The following is a 20,722-nucleotide window of genomic DNA, read 5'->3' as shown; positions in this document are numbered from 1 at the left end:
GAAATCAATTGATTCCCTTCTCCCTAAAATCAATATTGTTTAAATTATACCTTACCTAAATGCGGAGGAAAGAAAATAGTTACTGTTTTGAAATTCAGGTAAAGAAAATCAATCCAGCTCTTTGCCACGCTCAGAAGCATCGGTACCATTGAAAACAGTTTAAGACTCCACACTGCTTTCAGTGTCACTTGATTGAGCATAGTCTGGCTGTGTGTTCTATCCTGTTCTCACATTGACCATCACATACGTGTGTGTGTGCGTGTGTGTGTGTGTGTGTGTGTGTGTGTGTGTGTGTGTGTATGTGTGTGTGTGTGTGTGTTTCAAAAATATTTAGTGTTACATTTGATATAAGCAAGGCACACTGATGCTTTTAAATACTGTCTTTAAGAGGGATGTGAGCTGGAAGGTACAGAGTATTTAAAGCTCTTCCTGTGGGAGGAGCTTCCACTTCACTGAGGAACTGCCTTCCTCATCGAAGTCACCCAGCTCCTGCTCCTTGGAGAGCTCCAGGAAGACCTGGAAAAGAGAATGAAAGAAGAGTGAGAGGCAGACCACACTCCACCATAGCTGCAGGTGATGGACCCCCTGTGCTTATTGGATCTCTCTTTGCACCTGGATGCAGGTGTGGATTCCCATCCACCTGTGCGTTGGTACAGTGAATGCTGGGATCCGTGGGAGCCTGGAGTTGATCTCAGGCGTCCTGTTCAGTTTCTCTTCCGACCTTAATTCTAGAGGCATGGGCACTCCACTGAAGCTAGGGCTCTGCAATCAGCCGGTCCAGCTAGGCAACTGCTTCCGTGCCATTAGGGCTACAGGAGTCAGCCAAACCTACTTGACTTTATGGATTCTAGAGATTCAAACTGTGGTCCTCACATTTCCTCAGAGAGAGCTTTATCTGTTGATCCCTCTTTCCTGTTTTAACTTAACATTTTAGGGTTATGTAAAATCACTAAAAATTACCCACCTGCTCCAGAGTGGACTGTGAGAGGCTGTATTCTTCCAAGTCAAAGTTCTCTTTCACTGTGGAAGGGTGAATTCCCATCAGGACCTCACATTTTTGTTTATTCAAGGAATTTACGAACAAAAGGACACACAGATAATAAAAATGTAAGATAATAACTATTTTTTGAGTTAATGACTAGGAAGTAAATATGCCATTTAGTCATACCAAAAGATAGACATGTTTCCTGAGAGATTTGGCAAAGGCAGTAGAAGATGCAAAAGAAGAATAAGAAATTCTAGGACGCCAATATGAGATAAAGCTAAACATGGTTCTGCGTGTGCTGGAAAACTCCCGTGTGTCTCTTGTATCTGCCCTTCTTCTTCCTGCCTCAGAGGCTAGTGCTGGGCCATGTCCCAATGTGTCTTCAGCGGGAACAAAAGAGGAAAGGGGGGTCATGGCTTTTATTCTTTTTTAATTTAATTTTTTTTACTTATTCACTTTACATCCTGTGCACTGCCCCTCTCCTGGTCACCCCCTCCTACAGTCTTTCCTTCAAACCCCCTACTCCTCCTGGGTATCACCCCACCCTAGTACTTCAAGTCTCAGTATCCGCAAAGCTTTGCCTGTATGTGGGGTATGTTCTTCAAGCTGGGCCACCTTGTCTGGCCTCAGTGGGAGATGGCTTTTATTCTTCCATTCCCTCCCTGACACTGAATCTCTTGACTGGGGGCACTATTTCTCAAAGGTGACAAATTCGACACCATTCCGCTCCAGACTGTGTCTTCCTGTCTCTTTGGCTCTAATGACAATGGCAGTCATTGTGCTAAAGTACAGTCTCAGGATGATGCCCTGTGCTCCTGTGCAGTCATTACAGATGTGATGACCACAGTGCCCATCATCAACCAATCCTGGTACCATGTTCCCCTTCTCTCTTCCCTTTCCACTCTACCTCAATGGGACTCCTACTATCAGCTTATGAGACAAGGAGGGAACATAGTAAGAAGACAGATTCAATAAAATCTTGCAACCTTCCTGGCTATAGGCAAATGTCACCCTAGAGAGGAAAGCCCCTAAGGTTGTGCTGGAGTTTGCATTACTGACATTTGATCTTCTGATACAAAAAAAAATCTATATGGATGTTCATGGAGCATGCATTGTTCTTGAAAGGTTTTAAGCCTCGTTCCATCAATAGTGTATGCTGAGAGCATTAATGTTGTCTAATGACCCTTGAGGAAATGTTAATTACATGTCTGTATTTGTCACTTTGTATCATCTTCCCATCATGAGGTAGGAAAATGCTATTTAACAATGTTTAAAAATACCCCTAAATGAGAACCTCAGTGTTAGCAAATTAAATACAAGAGAAGGAATATGTGTTAGAAAAGGATATTGATGAAAGTGTAAGCATCAGAAGGCTTTTAAAGGGAGGCTATATTATTCCAGGGACACAGCCTTCCTGGAACATCAATCTCATTGATGCTTATCTATTAATACAAACTCATCCTGTTTATGAGAGCTCCTTGGACTGCTTCTCATCAGAATATGCCAACCTAGCAACCAGGCCAAAACAAGACATCCAGGAGGACGACAGAACAGCAGCTGGTAGTATACAGTGAGATGAAAAAGAAAAAAAGAAAAACTTACATGGGGGACCCTAACCATGTGTCACAAAGACACAAGTGGGAAGAGTGAGTGCTCAACAGAGGGCAGCTGGCAAGGTTGAAAGCACAGCAGCAGAAGAGCCATGGAGGGTACTGCAGCGTGGACCTGAAATGTTCTTCACAAGCTATCCACATTGTTCGCAGTTTGTGACACTAACTTGAAAGCTATGGAGACTTTAAGAGACAGAGGGCAGCATTTGGGATATAAACACTAAACAAATTTGAGATAGAGCAAGAGAACAAGAGAGAGCGAGAGAGGAAGAGGAGGAAGAGGAAGGGAAGGGGGAAGAGAAGGGGGGGAGAAGGGGAGGAGGAGGAGGAAGAGGAGGAGGAGGAGGAGGAGGAGGAGGAGGAGGAGGAGGAGAAGGAGAAGAAGAAGAAGAAGAAGAAGAAGAAGAAGAAGAAGAAGAAGAAGAAGAAGAAGAAGAAGAAGAAGAAGAAGAAGAAATAAGGAGAAGAGACAGACCTGACTAGTGGAAGTAGGGAGCCTTTGGAGATGTACTTTCTCTCTTAGTTCTTGCCTGTTTGCTTTGCTTCTGTCTCACACAATGATGTGAGGAGCCCTAGTTACAAGCTCCCACCTGCCACAGAGTTGTCTCTTCATGCTTTTCCTGCTGTGATGGACTGCAGTAGCCTGAAACCATGAAATGGGTGAAACTCATATACTAGTAAGTTCCTTCTGGTATCTATTTGATCACAACACAGACAATACAGAAAAAGGTACCAGAAGTGGGGTTACTTTGTGATTTAAAAATGACCTCAGGTCCTCAGATCTTTGGAACTGGTTTATGGGAGAAATGTGGAAAAGTTTGGGAAGAGGGTTAGAAAAGTCCTAGACTGCTAAAACCAGAGCTCATGGGACCTTCTGGTAGAAGACCCAGATGCTAGTAGACATGCAACTGGTAAACGCCGTACCCAGGAGGTCTCAGATGAGACTAAGCAGTTTGCTGGGACAAGATGGAATAAGCAATTAACCTGGAAAGTACTATGTGACTTCTGGAAAATGTGTCTTGCACAGATTGTGTCCTGGACGTTTGTGTGAGGCTAAATCTAAAGTAGCAGTCTGATTAGTTGGGTGGAGAAGTTTTTGAGACAAAGCAGCATTCGGAAGACAGCCTAACGGTTTGCTGCTTTTAGCCACTTTTACAATGAGAGACAGGAACAAGCAGAATAAACATCTTTGGAAAAGTCTGCATCATGGGTACATTTAAAGTTACCATAGACAAAGTAGGTACAGAAATAGTAACTACAAATGTTAGAGTCATTAGTGCCATTGAAGAAAAATAATGGGAAAATAAGAAAGCTGCCTTGAGGGCCAGACTTCTCCCATAAAATACTCCAAGGTATAAAAGTGCAAGCTCACTTTCAAAGCAAGTGAAGGGGCAGGAAGAGCAGCACCCTGCTGGTGAAGAACCTCGCATAGAACTTTCCGGTTTCACCTACCCTGATAATCGCTGCTACACTTTCGTTTTAAGGGCGTCTAGCTTGTTCTCAAGCTGATATCGATCATTTACTTGATGCACGGTTTGCAACACTGGACACACCAAACCAGCTTGTTGAGAACGACTGATTAGATATCTTAGCAAACTATTAATTATGTGTTCCTAATGCAGAAGTAACCGAGCAGTCGGGGCTTGTGCAAGGTTCCTGAGAAAAGCTCGGGAGTCCAGGCTTTGCGTAGTAGGGTCAGAGTTGTGGGAGGACCATGCAGGAAGCTTTGTAGTGTGAAGTACACATGGTGGTAAAGACGTTAGGATGTTGGAGATGAAAAACGTCTACTAAGGAAGGCTGCAGAGGTTGAGTAGAACAGGTCCAAGAAGGGCATCAAGTGTGCCTCAGACGGTAGGCTCATAGGTCTGCAGGCAGTCACCTTCTGCCAATATGCACTCTGGATGTGACATGGAGCTGTAAGAACTAATTAACTCTGTGTCTTGGCCTTGCTTTTGTGCGATCTCTGCTTGCTATCTTTTCACTCCTACCCTTTAAGTAGGAATATTTTCTCTGTGCCATTATTTGCTGGAATGTGTAACTTTCTTTATTATTTTACTAAGACTCACAATTCAGAATTTGCCTAGAGTTATGTGAAAAAAACATTTCAAGGATTATGGAAACTTCTGAAGTCAGTCTGAGATGGACACGGCAAACCAGCTTGTTGAGAACCACTGGATTAGATGTCTTAGCAAACTATTCATTATGTATCATGAACATTCTATGATTTTTTTAAAAGCTGGTTTAGATTTTTATGGTTTGGGGAGTATTATTTCTAAACATGCACTTACGTCTCTCCAATTTGAAGAATGCCTCGGACAAAGGTCGTACATCCTCAACAGGCAACTTATAGACCATCAGAGAAGAGTACCTGTGAAGAGGAGAGAGAGGTGAATACTGGGTTTCAAGGTTGCAACCTTGATGAGTGGATTTCTGAATATAAATAATAATCCTGTCAGCTATTTGCATAAGTGTACATCTTATGACCTGGAGATGACTGTAGTCCAAGTGCTCTTCTGGTCAACAATAAGTCCCTGTCAATGAGGAAGAAGAGGGGACACAAGAGAGGAAGCCAGTAGCATGGTGCCTTAAGAAGGGAAGGAACAAGACTGTTCATCCATCTTAGGAAAACGAGAATGTATGAACAGAAACTATGAGTTATGTGTTATTACCTAATCTACCCAAGCCCCAAGCACCAGGACTAATACAACTGCTGAGAGTGGCCATTCATGGAACTCTGAGGGCTGTCTAGAACCAGCACTGAGCTCTGTCAGGGCATCTCCTTTAATATGGATGGTTCGACCTTCTGGCAAGGGCCACTGAGATAATACAAACAAAAAAATACAGTAGTCTCGGACACACTTCAGTGTCCCACAAATGCTAATTTTCTCACCAGAGCCAGCCTCCAGTGAGGAAATGTATGGTCCTTTTTATTTCCTGTGGCAGCCCTTGGGACAGAGGTTTCTCTATTAGTAATGACGATACCCACAGTTGCTGAAGTTAAAACTAATGAGAGGATAGATCTCTCATCTCTCATTATTCTAAAAAAACAAACAAAGAAACAAACAAACCCCCACCCAAATAAAGATTAAAAGAATACATGCACATTACCTTTCCTGCCGAGCAGCCTGGGGGAAGAGCCTCAGGATCTCCGTGTTGAGCGGCTCCACCTGCGTCGGGGTCTTCACCTTCATCTCCAGCAGGTAGTCTTTGCCGAATTTGCTCTTTAGATGTTGGATAGAACCAATACACCTGGAGACAGACAGGAGGAGGCTGAAGTCAAGCGAGGCAAGACAGTTATCATGGCCAGGGCAAGTCAGCAATGCGGGTGCTACAGGTAGGGCCAGGTAGAGAGTGGCACGGATTCCCCAGCTTCTCTCAGTGGACAGTGTCCTTCTATCACACAAAGTAACCTGGGGTCAAGGGCAGGCTGGATAGGTACTCACCTCAGCCTCCCAGACACCATGATGGCCACGCGGTCACACACAGCCTCAGCCTCTGCCATGTAGTGGGTGGTCAGGAGGGCGCCCCTCTCTGTGTTTGTAAAAGTGGCCCGGATCGCCTGCCTAGAGTTAGGTTGAGGAGAACAGTTAACTAAAGAGAATCCCCCTCCCACAGTCCTTCCCCCTCCCTTCTCCCCCTCTCCTCTGAGCAGTTAGGAGCCCTCCTGGCTGTCCCCTACCCTGGCACTTTAAGACTCCTGGGCTAGGTGCTTTCTCTCTTACTGAGGCCAAACATGGCAGCCCAGCTAGAAGGACAGGCAGCAGCTTCTGGGATAGCCCTGCTTCAGTTGTTTGGGACCCACATGAAGACTAAACTGCACATCTGCTACATATGTGTAGGAAAGCGTAGGTCCAGCCTGTCTATGAGAACAAAAGTCTTACAATGGGTGATAGATGGCAGGCGTATGTCTTTTGTTTAGTATTCTAAGTGTTGGTCAGAATACAAAATTGCATGCTTCTTCTACTGTTGATGCATTTCCTGGTAATGAATGGTTGTTCTTATGTTTTGAAGTAAACTACAATGAATGACAGTTTTTACAAGATCCGTAAATCCCACAAGTATGGCTCCTGAAATCTCACCACATTTGCTGCTGCCCCTCGGGGTCCATCCCAGTCGACGGCTCATCCAGCAGCACCACAGAAGGGTTCCCCAGGATGCTCAGCACAAAACAAAGCTGCAACAAGACGGGGCAACCTGTCGGTCATCCGCCTGTGGGATGCAGAATGGGATACAGAGTCCTGGACGTACCTTTCTCTTCACTCCCTCTGACAGGGTCTTGACAAGAGCTTTCAACTGGTCCTGCAGTTTGAGGGCATTCACCAACCTGAGAAACACAATGAGTTTATCTTTATTAGTCATGAACAGGGGGGAATGTAGCAAGCGCATCTGTACAATTTTACAGTAGGGAGAGCTTTTAAAGCCATCAGAGAGGTCACCATTTTGACAACCCTTAGGTTCCTGCTATTGCTTAGCAAGGACTCACACACTTATTCCCAGCTTTGGATGTCAGGAAACAGTGTCTAGGGAAAAGGCCTTAGAGCAGTTGTTCTCAACCTGTGGGTTGCGGCCTCTGTGGAGGTTGCCTATTAGATACTCTCCATACCATATATTTACATTGCTGTTCATAGCAGCAGCGAAATTATGGTATGAAGTAGCAACAAAACAATTTAATGTTTGGGAGGTGAGCACAACACAAGGATCTTGTATTAAAGGTCGCAACCTCAGGAAGGATGAGAACCACCACTCTAGTGCCACAGGGTTATGTGTGGGATTATAGTCTTTACTGCTCTCTGGTTTTCTGTCTGGCCATATGATCTCTCCCACTCACACACAGCCCTGCACTGATATCATTGCTCTTTGGCCTTCACTGGAGGTTAGACCAAGGGTTGACATCTTAAACTTTCATCTTCAAAATTCATTTAAATAGCAGGGCAGTGGTTGTGGCACAAGCCTTCAGTACAGCACTGGTCAATTGAGACAGGAAGGTCTCTGTGAGTCAATGGACAGCCTGTTCTACAGTGTGAATTCCAGGACAGCCACAGCTACACAAAGAAACCCTGTCTCAAAAACAAACAAATAAATAAACAAACAAAAATGGGTAAAATAAATAAATGGCTTTTCTTCAAATCTATCTGGACTACCAAATTTCATTTCAATAACACAAAACTGGCTAATACTGATTTTATAACTTTTTTTGTTTTTTGGCAAGGACCTTCACTTAATTAATAAAGATTTCAGGGGAGCAATTACTGGGTGAGGTAGGTAAGAGCTTGGAGGAGGGAAGAGAGGAGGAGAAAAGGGACTTGGGGCTTTTTGGATGGAGAGAGAGCTTGGGGTAGAGGATGTAACGAACTAGATCCATCGGAATCTGCCACATGAGGATTTAATTTAGCATGGCTTACTATTACAGAGGTTAGTTGTAGATTGTTGTCTTCAAGCAACAAGATAAGGGAAGGCCTGTGGTTGGCCAGTGAAAAAGTAAGGTAGGAACAGAGTAAGGCAGGAGAGAGGAGAAAGAGAAAAGAACCAAGAAGGAGGCAGAGAAGGGTGACCCAGATCCGTGTGGCCTTAAACGGCCACAGGTAGTTATGAATATTTCATAAGGGATGGACTTTTGTAGGAAGTCCAATTTGTCTTATCTAGGTGGGCAGTTTATATCATTATCAATTGGTTGTGAGTTTATTATGCAGACATTTTGTGGAGTTGTAATCTACTGATCTGAAGTCTGATTGCTAAATTACAAGCTTAATGGGTTTTGATTTTCACAGGTTACTGGAAGTTGTGACTATAACCATTAGGGGGCAGATGCTGGGACTGTGAGCAGAGTCTGTGGTAAGAGAGCTGCAAGGTAGGCGGACTCGGTATGGAACTGGAGCAGAGGCGGCCTGCCTTGGGAACTACATGATAGAGTTGCAAGAGGGCGGGTGCAGCTTAGCAGGTGAGACGCTTTGCTGACTGAGATGAAACATCATGTCACCAACCAGTGCTGGAACTAGCGTAGGTTGGTAGAGATTCATTTATTAATATTTACCACAACAGTTAGTAGTCACACCCAGTGCCCAGCGACTGAGCTACCTGGTGATTCTAAACTAAGTTTGTGTGGTGTTTTCCTTCATGCTGCCACTCGACTGAGTTCCAGAGAAAGGTATGGTGGCAATGCACCCCCCAGCCAGCCACAGAAGTTGGATGCCTGGGGCTGCTGGGACAGTAACTGGCCATGGGAACATAGGGAGTTAGGTGGAGACATTTTGGAAGCTCTCAACAGAGAGTCTGCCGAGTCTGGCTGGGGATGTGAGCAGAGTCCATAGCAAGAGAGCCACCAGATTGGCGATTGGTGGTCTTTGCATGGGGCTAGCCATGGAGGCAGTGAGACCCCTGGGGCCAGAGAGTAGCTAGCATTAGCATGGGATGGTGCTACCTTTTTTATTATTTAACGCTATACTTTTTGGTCAGTACACCCTTATTTCCAGTAGTCTTCTCCATGTTTCCCCACCATGATGGACTGGTCCTCCTGGCAAATAACCCCAATAAATATTTTCTTCTAAAAATAAATAAAGAAGCAAAGAAAACAGAGGAAGAAGGAAAGGAGGAAGGAAGGGACAAAGAAAGAAAGAATGATCAGCAAACCTTTCTCTCTGGGCTGAAAGTAAGAGAAAACGACAGTGAGCTAGGTTTTAGATGACCAAGTGTGCCACAAGCAAGGGATCAGTTCTTAGAAGCTCTCTTCGTCAACTCTGTGTGAGCACATTAGTAAGATACCACCCTCCTAGGCAGGAAAGGAGTGCAGCTTCTCCACATACCGTGTGATGGTGACCATAGCCTCCTTCTTCCTCAGCCCCTTCACAGCGGCATACACCTCCAGGTGTTCCTTCACTGTCAGGTTGGGCCACAGCACGTTCTCCTGAGGGCAGTACCCCAAGAACCCGAGGGCAGCACCGCCACTACTCCCTTTCAAAAATACCTGTACACACAAAAGAAAGAAATCTCAGATCTAGTCAAATCTGCGTGTGCATGTACATGTAAGAGATACTTGATGGCGGTCTCTTCACGCACACGGAGAGTAAGAGCATTAGTAAAATACAATTGCTGGAACAAGGCCACGCCATAATGACAATACCAGTTGGCACGCCAAGCAAAAGAGGGGAAAATCCACATGGTGTCGGCTACATATGAAGAGATACAGCTTGCCAATGGCTGTTGACAGAAGCAAAATCAGTTTCCTCCAGGGATGACCTACTGCATGGGTTGTGTAACAACCATGTGTAACTACATGGTGTATGAACAATGCTAAACAGACTCAGTAGCTTACATGTATATTATACTATGTACACTACATATGTGTGTATGTATGATGTATGTATACATGCATGTATATACATGTATGAGTGATGAGTAAAGAAGAGACTATGAGTTTGGGAGGTGGAGGGGAACATGGGAGAACTTGGAGAGGGAGAGGAAGGGGCAGGAATGATGTGCACACAGTGCTCCCAGGAAAAGCATTAAGTGCTTAAAGAGCTAAATAATCATTTAGCTCTGGAGGAATGGTTGAATCTCTCAGTAATTTAGAAAGTGCAAACGTTCCACATTATTATGTCATGCCATTGCAGTTTAAACGTTAGGACTAAATTCACCATTACAGTGCAAGTGAAGGGGGCTTCGCTGGTGGCTTGTCGCATGAGTTCTCTTGTTGATCCAGACGCTCAGAACAAAGGACACTTGTTAAGTGTTCTGTTTCCCAGTAGGGCCGTGGTGTTCAGTGAAGGGGCATTCCTCCCCTCAGGGTGCATCTCACACTATCTGAAGGAAACATTGTTTGCTTGCCAAAATGGTGGCCATATCTGTGGTGGAAAGGGTGCTACTGGCATCTTGTGGGTAAAAGCCACAGGTGCAGTTAAATGGCCTGCTATATACACATTTATTCAATGCAGAATGCCATTGGTTCAAAAGACGGACTGCCCTGAACTGACCAATAAAGGAAATGTATCCCTTAGCAATGTATCTACTACATGAGAACCAAGAAAACTCCAATGTTTATTGTTTTGATGAGATCAGTACTGTACCACACATAGCATCTAATGAGAACTCTGGGATGCCATGTCCTGAAACCCAAGCATTTAATATATCTTAAATTATGTTATTTTCAAAAAAAATCCCTGCACTTAGCTGTGTCCATATAGAGATATGAACCTAATGCATTCAGGGTCTAAGAAATTTGCACATGAGTCAAAGAAGATAAACTTGGGACCTGACCCTAAGCTCAGTTTTTGTAAAAGCCCTTTGTTGTTTCTTTGTTGTTATCTCTCTCCGGTACAAAAGAAGCAAAAAACAAGTTAGCTTTACCTTGCAGAAATTTCACTGGAGAGAGAAAACAAAAAATAAGTAAGTTGAAATATACGTGGAGTTATTATGGCCTTTAATCAATGCTTGTGTGAAAATACATGAATCTAATGTATCAGTTAGTAAAGCAAAAGATACAGTCAATAAAGGGCTGTTTGAGGAGTGATAATGAGGAGATAGCCAAGTGCCTGGAGACGCCTCTATCCATGGGGGCACACATAACCTGAAGAGAGAAGACCAAGAGCTGATTCTAGAGGCAGAGAGAAAGGCAGTTGGCACAGCCCTGATTTAGGCTAAGCCTCTGGAGCCATGGTAGAATTTGGACGGCCTATGGTAAGAGTTTTTAATCTGGAGGACTGTTTAAAGGACTGTTCCAGTAGCTGCATCAGGTAAGAATGGAAACAAAAGGCAATTTATGGCGTCTCTTTAGCAATCAGTAGCATCTACAGCAATCCCTCATCAACTTTCCCTTGGATCCTAACCTCAGATCATACGCCAACAGCATTGTCCTCTGAACTCGTAACTCTTCGGTTTCTGGCCATCATTTTATCTACAAGGTGTCTACAAGAGTGCAATTTATATACATTTTATGATCTTTATCCCAGACTCTGGACAGTTGTTTGTCTCTAATGTATGTCATCTCAGGAAATTCTGGGTCTCCTGCACAGCAGAAGTGTGATACACTGAGACCTTCAACACATCTCCAGTAGCAGGCCCCTGAAGCGGCCGCCATAGTTCCTGTCCCTGAAGACATTGTCCCACCATCAGACAAGGGTGTGTCTCAGTTATTATGAGAAATTTTGTCTGGCTGTCGTCTTCGCAAAGACACCCATGGTTTCTCACCTCACACAAGGCATGTAGTATTTAATTACAGCAGAAAATAGTTATTAACCATGGAGCTTCATGACCAACCACATTAGCAAGACTGGTTTGGATTTTAACAGTAGTCTTAAGGTAATGCTGGATGAGACAACTCAGTTTACCAAGTTCTTTGGAAACATATCAATGGGCTAATCCCTTTAAGTATGCATGAATGTATGTGTGTGTGTGTGTGTGTGTGTGTGTGTGTGTGTGTGTGTGTGTGATGGTGTGAGTGTGTACCATGTATATAACATTTCATTAATATCTCTACTCTTTACTCACTCAAGAACACTATTGTGATAATATTAACCCTTCTCAAAAATTATCCTTTGCATTAAGTAGAAAGAAATTTAATGTCATCTTCAGTTCCTATCACTAGAATCAATTCAGGACTAACAATGTACTTTTAGATTGTCATGAGGAATCACTGTAAAGTGTTGGATCTATTGAACATTACGGAACGTGCCTTACGTGTATTACTGACCTGACCTGCGGTTGGTACTGTGTCTCCCGTTATCATACTAATGGTTGTACTTTTGCCAGCTCCATTGTGTCCTAAGAGCCCTAGGACTTCACCTGAAAGAAACAAGCATACTCAAGAAGACACAAATAACTTTAAAAAAAAATAAAACTAAATGCAATTTGCAGACACTTCCTGTGGAGAGTACTCAAAATATACTATATACATTGTTTCAATCTCTCTTCCTCCCCCCCCCTCTCTCCCTCTCTCTCACACACACACACACACACACATACACACACACACACACACACACACACACACACACACTTGATGTTATTACTAGCTTCATCTTATAGAGGAGAAATCTGCGTCTTAAAGAATGCAGATAACTTGCCTAAGGTAAGTTTATTAAGAGACTGAGCTGGAATATTGAAGACCACGTGTTTCATTTAAACAGAAACTTCCATACCAAACACTATCATTTTAACTCGAGATAGGTTCTTTTTGTGTAGTCTGGAATGCACTGGAACTCATAGATGGAGCCCAGGCTGGCCTTGAACTTCTTATGATATTCTTGCTTAGCCTGCCAAGTTCTGGCATTATAGGCATGAACTGTTACATGTAGCCATCATGAACTATTTGTTAAGAATGAAAGATGCCCTGCTGTAACCCAATCAAGTCCCATTTGTGATCAGAATTTTACTTTAACCCTCTGCCAAGACTTAGGATGTCACCCAATGGTAGAATAATTGTCTAGTATGCATAAGGTCCTGGGTTTTATCCCTAACATCAAAAAGTAAATAAATATTTGAAATATTTACTACTTAAAATAAAATCCATGCTATCCTTTTTACCTCTTTCATCAGGATTTAAGACACAGGCCGTAACTCTCTCTTCCTTTGCAAAGAAAAACTGTTCTATTAAAGCCAAGGCTTGTCAGCTGGAAGGCACAGCCTGAACTCCATGGTGAGTCAGCTGCCTCAGCGCTCACACCAGAGATCCCTGTCCCAGACATGCCTGCCTCTTAGAAAGATCCAGTCTTCAGAGCCCACAGCAACTCTGCTCAACTGTGGTTGCCAACCTTTTTTGACACAGAAGGAGATGTTCCTTGTGGCAATCTTTTTCTTCGTTTTGGAAAAGCACCTTTTCGTTTTGCCTGTATATTCCTTCCGCAGACAGCTCGCGATGATGACTGGTTTCTGTGAAGACAGATGAGAACCAGTGTGGCATTTTTCTTACTCGCACTGAGAGACTGCTTATGCCCCTTCCCCCGGGGGTGTTCCCTTGTAGAGAACCATCAGTCCACCCACTCCTGCTACAAACTGCTGTTTTCAAGTAAACCATCCCAAGTCCCTCCATGGACATGTGATTGACAGTGTTGCGTGTGGTTTGTGCTTGCCTGTCTGCAGAGAGCTGGAAGGAGGACATTCACATAAATCAATAATCTGTTAACACACACACACACACACACACACTCATATATACAGACAGACACACACATGCACATGCACATGCACACAGCATATGCACAGCACAGAGGAACTCTCTTCTGATTGTTTGCAGCTAGTTTAACTTGGATTATAAAACTCATAAATGCTGGGGCTGTAAAGATGGCTCAGTGGTTAAGGGCACCTGCTGCTCTTGCAGAGGAGCTGGCCTTGGTTTCCGGCACCCACGTGAAGTGGCTCAGAACTGCCTGCCACTCCAGTTCTAGGGGAATTTGATGTGCCCGTCTTGTTTCTAGTATTTGTGGGCATCTATGTAAAACAATGCAATACAGACATTCAGGCATAGGCACACACATGCACACAGAAAAATGCAAGACAGATCTTTAAAAGAGACTCATTAAAATGTTGTTTTTTCATGCTTAACTATACTTATGAAAAATATGGCTGTGAAAATAAATCAACACGTTGATTGGCTGATTGGTTGATTGATTGATTGATTGATTGATTGATTGTGCATGTGTGTGTGTGTGTGTGTGTGTGTGTGTGTCCTTTTGCTTTCATAGCTCGTGGGCACTGCCCACCTACTGACATCAAGTAATGCACTATAAAGGCAAAAGAACCCCCCACAGCAGGCTTTTAAGAGAATCAAGCTCGGGAAGTTTCTCCATTTTCTGGCAGAATCGTTTATCTTCATGCGCGCTACCTCGTCCATCTGTGGGGATGTCATGGCGCCCGACGTTCTCAGTCTTTCCATCTGAACATCTTCATCCTCTTCTCCAGGATCTTCTGGGTTTGGAAAAGCACGGCAGCTTCTCGGAGAAATCCTAAAGTCACAGCGGCATGATCAACTTATCGGTTATTGAAATACGTGGACCAGAAATGGAGCACGACTCCATTCTTCTACTCTCTTGTGTGCCTATCTAATACCGTCATTGCTCTCGTCAGCCAGTCAAATGGTGCTGCTGTGCCCTTTTGCTTCTTACGTGGATATAGCTCTCCTAATGGGGCGATGACGTTTTCCCTCTTCAACTAGCAAAGCAGCCCGCACGCTCTGTCGGTGGAATTCAAGGCAGCTTTCTTTGAGGAGAGAAGTCTATACATTCATTTGGAGTATATTTTATAATCACAAAAGTTTCATAAGAATGAAGAACCAAAGCACATAATTTAGGAACATATCTCAGCCGCTCCAGGGTGTCTTATCAGAATCCCAATGTGTACTCAGTCACTTGGCATGTTACCTCTTAGGAATCTGTCAGCCAGTCCTTCCCACTGCTGTAAAACAAGACCTTTCATCAACCGTAACTGAGTCAGCCGATTGTTTCTTCTCTCTTTGAGTCACCTTAATTACTGTGATTGCTTGGTGTCCCTAAAGCATGATGTCATCTTGCCATTCTTCTCTTCATCACACTTAGATTTGAATTTGGTTTTTACCTTTCAGGGGGAAGCAAGGTGTGTGTGGTGGTTTGAACAAGAATGGCCACCGTAGTCTCTGGTGTTTGAAGGTTTGGTCACCAGATAGTGGAACTGCTTTGGAAGGATTAAGAGGTAGGTGTGGCCATGTTGGAGTAGGTATGTCACAAGGGATGGGCTCTGAGATTTCAGAAGCCCATGCCAGGCCCACTCTCCACTTCTATCTCTCTGCCTGCTGACGGTGCATCAGGATGTAAATCTCTGAGCTACAGCTCTATTGCCATGCCTGTCTGCTTCCCATTATGATAATCATGGACTAAACCTCTAAAACATTAAGAAAACCCCAGTTAAGTGCTTTCTTTTTTTGTAAGAGCTGCCTCAGTAGTAACATCTCTGCAAAGCAATAGAAAAATTAGCCAAGACAGTGTGTAAAACATGCTCATGTACTGGTTTCTCATTAAGTCATATTCAATAGATTCCTCACACATCCCTATTGATCTTCCTCCAATATCCAGCTTCACTTTTATTTTCTGCTCTTCTCCAATATAAGCCTTTAAGTTTGCCCTCGCTGTCTTCACAAGTCTGTGGGAAAGAGCATCTCAGTCTTTGTCTTATTGCTCTCATGTATTTCTTGGACTGTCAACATGTTTCCAACTGCTTGTCTGTAGTTATCTATCCTTTCAAAGACACTAGCTCTTGTATATAACTTAGATATGCGAGGAGAATTTCCTTCTCTCCTAATTTGGCATCTCCTGTACGTTATAGTTGCTTTTCCCACTAGACCGTAATACCATGAATTATAAAATTTGCCTACAACACAAGCCCTTAAAAACAACCCTGACCTCCCCTTCCCAATTAATTCAGGCATATTAAAATGTCTAAAGAATAAAGGTTAAATGACACATAAATTCCATTTGAATGCTGTCAACCTGAACACAGGGTCCACTCTCAGCGTCTTCTTCCTGACGTATCTTTCCAGACATCGCAGGATGAAAAAGAAAAGGAGAAAATGAAGGTAAGGCTAGGAACAAAGAAAGAAAAACAACATTAGCTTCATCATAAAATAATTGTTTTCGTACTGGAGTCACAGTTTAATGACACTGACCATCTATAAAACGGCATCTGATAGCATTCACAAGGCTGAAGACATTTGACATTTATGAAGCTGTCAAAGTTAGCTCTTCTGCTATTCAAAGCAGGAATAATATAAGCATAGTGCTAGTGGGTCAGTGAGAAGGCTCAGTGGGTAAAGGTGCTTGCTGCCAAGCCTCATAACCTGAGTTCAATCCCCAGACCCCACACGGTGAAGGGGAAAAACGACTCTCACAAGTTGTTCTCTGACTTCCACATGCAGGCCATAACAGGCAAACTTAAGATAGATAGTTAGATAGATAGATAGATGGATAGATAGATAGATAGATAGACAGACAGACAGATAGATGAATAGATGATGGATGGATGGATGGATGATGGATGGATGATAGAGATAGATAGATAGATAGATAGATAGATAGATAGATAGATAGATAGATAGATATTCAAAAAGATACCAATATAGTGGTAATGAGTTGATACCAACACTACTAATAATGTTTAGAGTTTGGGTTTCATGCTTGTCATTGGATGATCGCTGCCACTATAGTGGTTTGGATTTAAAGTTCTCTCTCTCTCTCTCTCTCTCTCTCTCTCTGTGTGTGTGTGTATGTGTGTGTGTGTGCATGTGTTACTTCTTATTCCCAAAATGTCCATATATTTCTTAATTTGTTGAAACTCAAAGGACCGCTGATTGTGTCAATGTGTCTCCAAACGCACAAACATTAAAACAGGAAGTGTCATCTTACTATCAGCAATGCCAGAAACACAAGTTGAGATTCTGATGATCCTAAGTAATCCATGGAGTCATAAGAGACCTGCAAAATGAGAAAGTATGTTCAGGTCAACGTTCCTCTGTTCGTGATTTGTCCTCTTTTCCATGAGTCCCCACATAGCCTGGCTATCAGGTAACGTCTGCTTCTGATTGTGGGTGTGTTTCTCTTGTCCCCCAGTGTTTCCATGAACTTGAACTTGTCCACGGGCCAGGGTGTAGGTACCCATTCTGTGCAAAACTGAGAGTGGGCAGTGTTGAGGGCCATGCTGGCAGGAGACACTGAAGACCGGGGCAAGTCTTTCTAAAGCAAACCGTCTCCCTGAGCTGTGCTCCCCTGACATTCCGTTCTCACTCTTTCTCTCTATTCTCCTTCTCTAGGGACCCTGGACTCACATTGCTCTCATCAGCTGACATCTACTTTTGGAAATAACCATGAGCAGTTTCCAAACCAGACAAAATTCTTCATACAGGGCTTCACTTGTATACACCTACGTACCACATCCCATTAGATCTCTCTGCAAAGGGGCATCTGGTATGGGCCAATTTTACTTCTTTAACTGTATTTATCAAGGACCTTTTGATAGTTTTTTTTTTTTATTAACTTGAGTATTTCTTATATACATTTCGAGTGTTATTCCTTTCCGGTTTCCAGGCAAACATCCCCTCCCCCTCCACTTCTTTTATGGGTATTCCCCCCATCCTCCCCCTGCCGCCTCCCCCAACAATCTAGTTCACTGGGGTTCAGTCTTAGCAGGACCCAGGGCTTCCCCTTCCACTGGTGCTCTTACTAGGATATTCATTGCTACCTATGAGTTCAGAGTCCAGGGTCAGTCCATGTATAGTCTTTAGGTAGTGGCTTAGTCCCTGGAAGCTCTGGTTGCTTGGCATTGTTGTACATATGGGGTCTCTAGCCCCTTCAAGCTCTTCCAGTTCTTTCTCTGATTCCTTCAACGGGGGTCCTATTCTCAAATCAGTGGTTTGCTGCTGGCATACGCCTCTGTGTTTGCTGACTACGTCTCTGTTTAATTTCTGTTTCCATGATCTGTCCATTGATGAGAGTGGGGTGTTGAAGTCTCCTACTATTAGTGTGTGAGGTGCAATGTGTGTTTTGAGCTTTCAAGGTTTCTTTTACGTATGTAGGTGCCCTTGTATTTGGGGCATAGATATTTAGGATTGAGAGTTCATCTTGGTGGATTTTTCCTTTGATGAATATGAAGTGTCCTTCCTTATCTTTTTGATGAATTTTAGTTGAAATTGATTTTATTTGATATTAGAATGGCTACTCCAGCTTGCTTCTTCTGACCATTTGCTTGGAAAGTTGTTTTCCAGCCTTTCACTCTGAGGTAGTGTTTGTCTTTGTCTCTGAGGTGTGTTTCCTGTAGGCAGCAGAATGCAGGGTCCTCGTTGCGTATCCAGCTTGTTAATCTATATCTTTTTATTGGGGAGTTGAGGCCATTGATGTTGAGCGATATTAAGGAATAGTGATTATTGCTTCCTGTTATATTCATATTTGGATGTGAGGTTGTGTTTTTGTGCTTTTCTTCTCTTTGTTTTGTTGCCAAGACGATTAGTTTCTTGCTTCTTCTAGGGTATAGCTTGCCTCCTTATGTTGGGCTTTACCATTTATTATCCTTTGTAGTGCTGGATTTGTAGAAAGATATTGTGTAAATTTGGTTTTGTCATGGAATATCTTGGTTTCTCCATCTATGTTAATTGAGAGTTTTGCAGGACACAGTAACCTGGGCTGGCATTTGTGTTCTCTTAGGGTCTGTATGACATCAGTCCAGGATCTTCAGGCCTTCATAGTTTCTGGCGAAAAGTCTGGTGTGATTCTGATAGGTCTGCCTTTATATGTTACTTGACCTTTGTCCCTTACTGCTTTTAATATTCTTTTTTCTTTATTTTGTCGTTTGGTGTTTTGACTATTATGTGACGGAGGTGTTTCTTTTCTGGTCCAATCTATTTGGAGTTCTGTAGGCTTCTTGTATGCCTATGGGTATCTCTTTTTTTAGGTTAGAAGTTTTTTTCTTCTATGATTTTGTTGAAGATATTTACTGGTCCTTTGAGCTGGGAGTCTTCACTCTCTTCTATACCTATTATCCTTAGGTTTGATCTTCTCATTGAGTCCTGGATTTCCTGTATGTTTTGGACCAGTAGTTTTTTCGGCTTTACATTATCTTTGACAGTTGAGTCAATGATTTCTATGGAATCTTCTGCTCCTGAGATTCTCTCTTCCATCTCTTGTATTCTGTTGGTGAAGCTCGTATCTACAGTTCCTTGTCTCTTCTTTTGGTTTTCTATATCCAGGGATGCTTCCATGTGTTCTTTCTTGATTGCTTCTATTTCCATTTTTAATTCCTTCAACTGTTTGATTGTGTTTTCCTGGAATTCTTTCAGGGATTTTTGTGACTCCTCTCTATGGGCTTCTACTTGTTTATTTATGATTTCCTGGAATTCTTTCTTTCATGGGCTTCTACTTGTTTAATTATGATTTCCTGGAATTCTTTCAGGGATTTTTGCGATTCCTCTCTGTAGGCTTCTACTTGTTCTCTAAGGGAGTTCTTCATGTCTTTCTTGAAGTCCTCCAGCATCATGATCAAATCTGATTTTGAAACTAGATCTTGCTTTTCTGGTGTGTTTGGACATTCCCTGTTTGCTTTGGTGGGAGAACTGGGCCCCGATGATGCCAGGCAGTCTTGGTTTCTGTTGCTTGGGTTCCCGCGCTTGCCTCTCGCCATCAGATTATCTCTAGTGTTACTTTGTTCTGCTATTTCTGACAGTGGCTAGACTGTCCTGTAAGCCTGTGTGTCAGGAGTGCTGTAGACCTGTTTTCCTGTTTTCTTTCAGCCAGTTATGGGGACTGAGTGTTCTGCTTTCGGGCGTGTAGTTTTTCCTATCTACAGGTCTTCAGTTGTTCCTGTGAGCCTGTGTTTGGTGTTCACCAGGCAGGTCTCTTGCAGCAGAAAAGTTGGTCTTACCTGTGGTCCCGAGGCTCAAGTTTGCTCATGGGGTGCTGCCTACACCCTCTCCGCAGCGGCAGCAACCGGGAAGATCTGCGCCTCCGTTTCCAGGAGCCTCTGTGCACCAGGGTTCCAGATGGCGTTTGGTGTTTTCCTCTGGCATCTGAGATGTGTGCAGAGTGCAGTCTCTTCTGGTTTCCCAGGCGTGTCTGCCTCTCTGAAGGTTTAGCTCTCCCTCCCACGGGATTTGGGTGCAGAGAACTGTTTATCCGGTCTGTTCCTTCAGGTTCCGGCGGTGTCTCAGGCACAGGGGTCCTGCCGCTCCTGGGCCCTCCCCCAAGGAAACCCAGAGGCTGTCTTGGATAGTTTTTTTTATCCCCTCAACTTTTCTTATTCTACTTGAAAAGTGTTTTGTTCCCACAGCTCTGGAAAGTAATCCTAGTGGTTCACTCCAAGAAATAATTTTTCATACATCTCCTTCTGCTCTCAAAATGGTAATTCTGCCTTGAGCATATCACGCACAGTTAATGACCCCTCCCCACACACACATACACACAGAAAAAGCATTCAAAAGAGAGGCATCTGATTTTCCATAAGAGAGATGGCCCACTCCCTATCTCCACACACCGTGTCATATTCTTAAGGGGGTGGACGGCCCTGTTTTATGGACAGCAACCGCTCCACTTGTACAATGCACGCTTACATTTTACATTCAGCTTCTCGGAGTTTACTCCACAGACAATGCCTTTCTCTCTATGAAGAACTTTGTATCTCACATCAG

The 20,722-nt window shown here is 43.4% G+C and overlaps 1 protein-coding gene across 1 annotated transcript in view; it reads right to left on the bottom strand.

The window, feature by feature from the left end:
• Positions 1 to 417: 417 nt before the first annotated feature.
• Positions 418 to 20,722, bottom strand: part of Abca9 (ATP binding cassette subfamily A member 9) — a 62,673-nt gene continuing 42,368 nt past the window's right edge. The window contains exons 26-38 of the mRNA XM_032912305.1: positions 16,956 to 17,024; positions 16,044 to 16,135; positions 14,408 to 14,528; positions 13,338 to 13,455; positions 12,278 to 12,369; positions 9,396 to 9,556; positions 6,844 to 6,919; positions 6,675 to 6,769; positions 6,039 to 6,158; positions 5,704 to 5,844; positions 4,884 to 4,963; positions 965 to 1,020; positions 418 to 516 (exon numbers count right to left, since the gene is read on the bottom strand). Coding sequence (XP_032768196.1) covers positions 418 to 516; positions 965 to 1,020; positions 4,884 to 4,963; positions 5,704 to 5,844; positions 6,039 to 6,158; positions 6,675 to 6,769; positions 6,844 to 6,919; positions 9,396 to 9,556; positions 12,278 to 12,369; positions 13,338 to 13,455; positions 14,408 to 14,528; positions 16,044 to 16,135; positions 16,956 to 17,024 — 1,320 coding nt within the window. The remainder of the gene's footprint in view (positions 517 to 964; positions 1,021 to 4,883; positions 4,964 to 5,703; positions 5,845 to 6,038; positions 6,159 to 6,674; positions 6,770 to 6,843; positions 6,920 to 9,395; positions 9,557 to 12,277; positions 12,370 to 13,337; positions 13,456 to 14,407; positions 14,529 to 16,043; positions 16,136 to 16,955; positions 17,025 to 20,722) is intronic.

This window comes from Rattus rattus, chromosome 9 (assembly GCF_011064425.1).
Source record: "Rattus rattus isolate New Zealand chromosome 9, Rrattus_CSIRO_v1, whole genome shotgun sequence".
NCBI classification, from domain to species: domain Eukaryota; kingdom Metazoa; phylum Chordata; class Mammalia; order Rodentia; family Muridae; genus Rattus; species Rattus rattus.
Note: the sequence above shows the minus strand (reverse complement) of the source record. Positions and strands in the feature narration are given on the sequence as shown.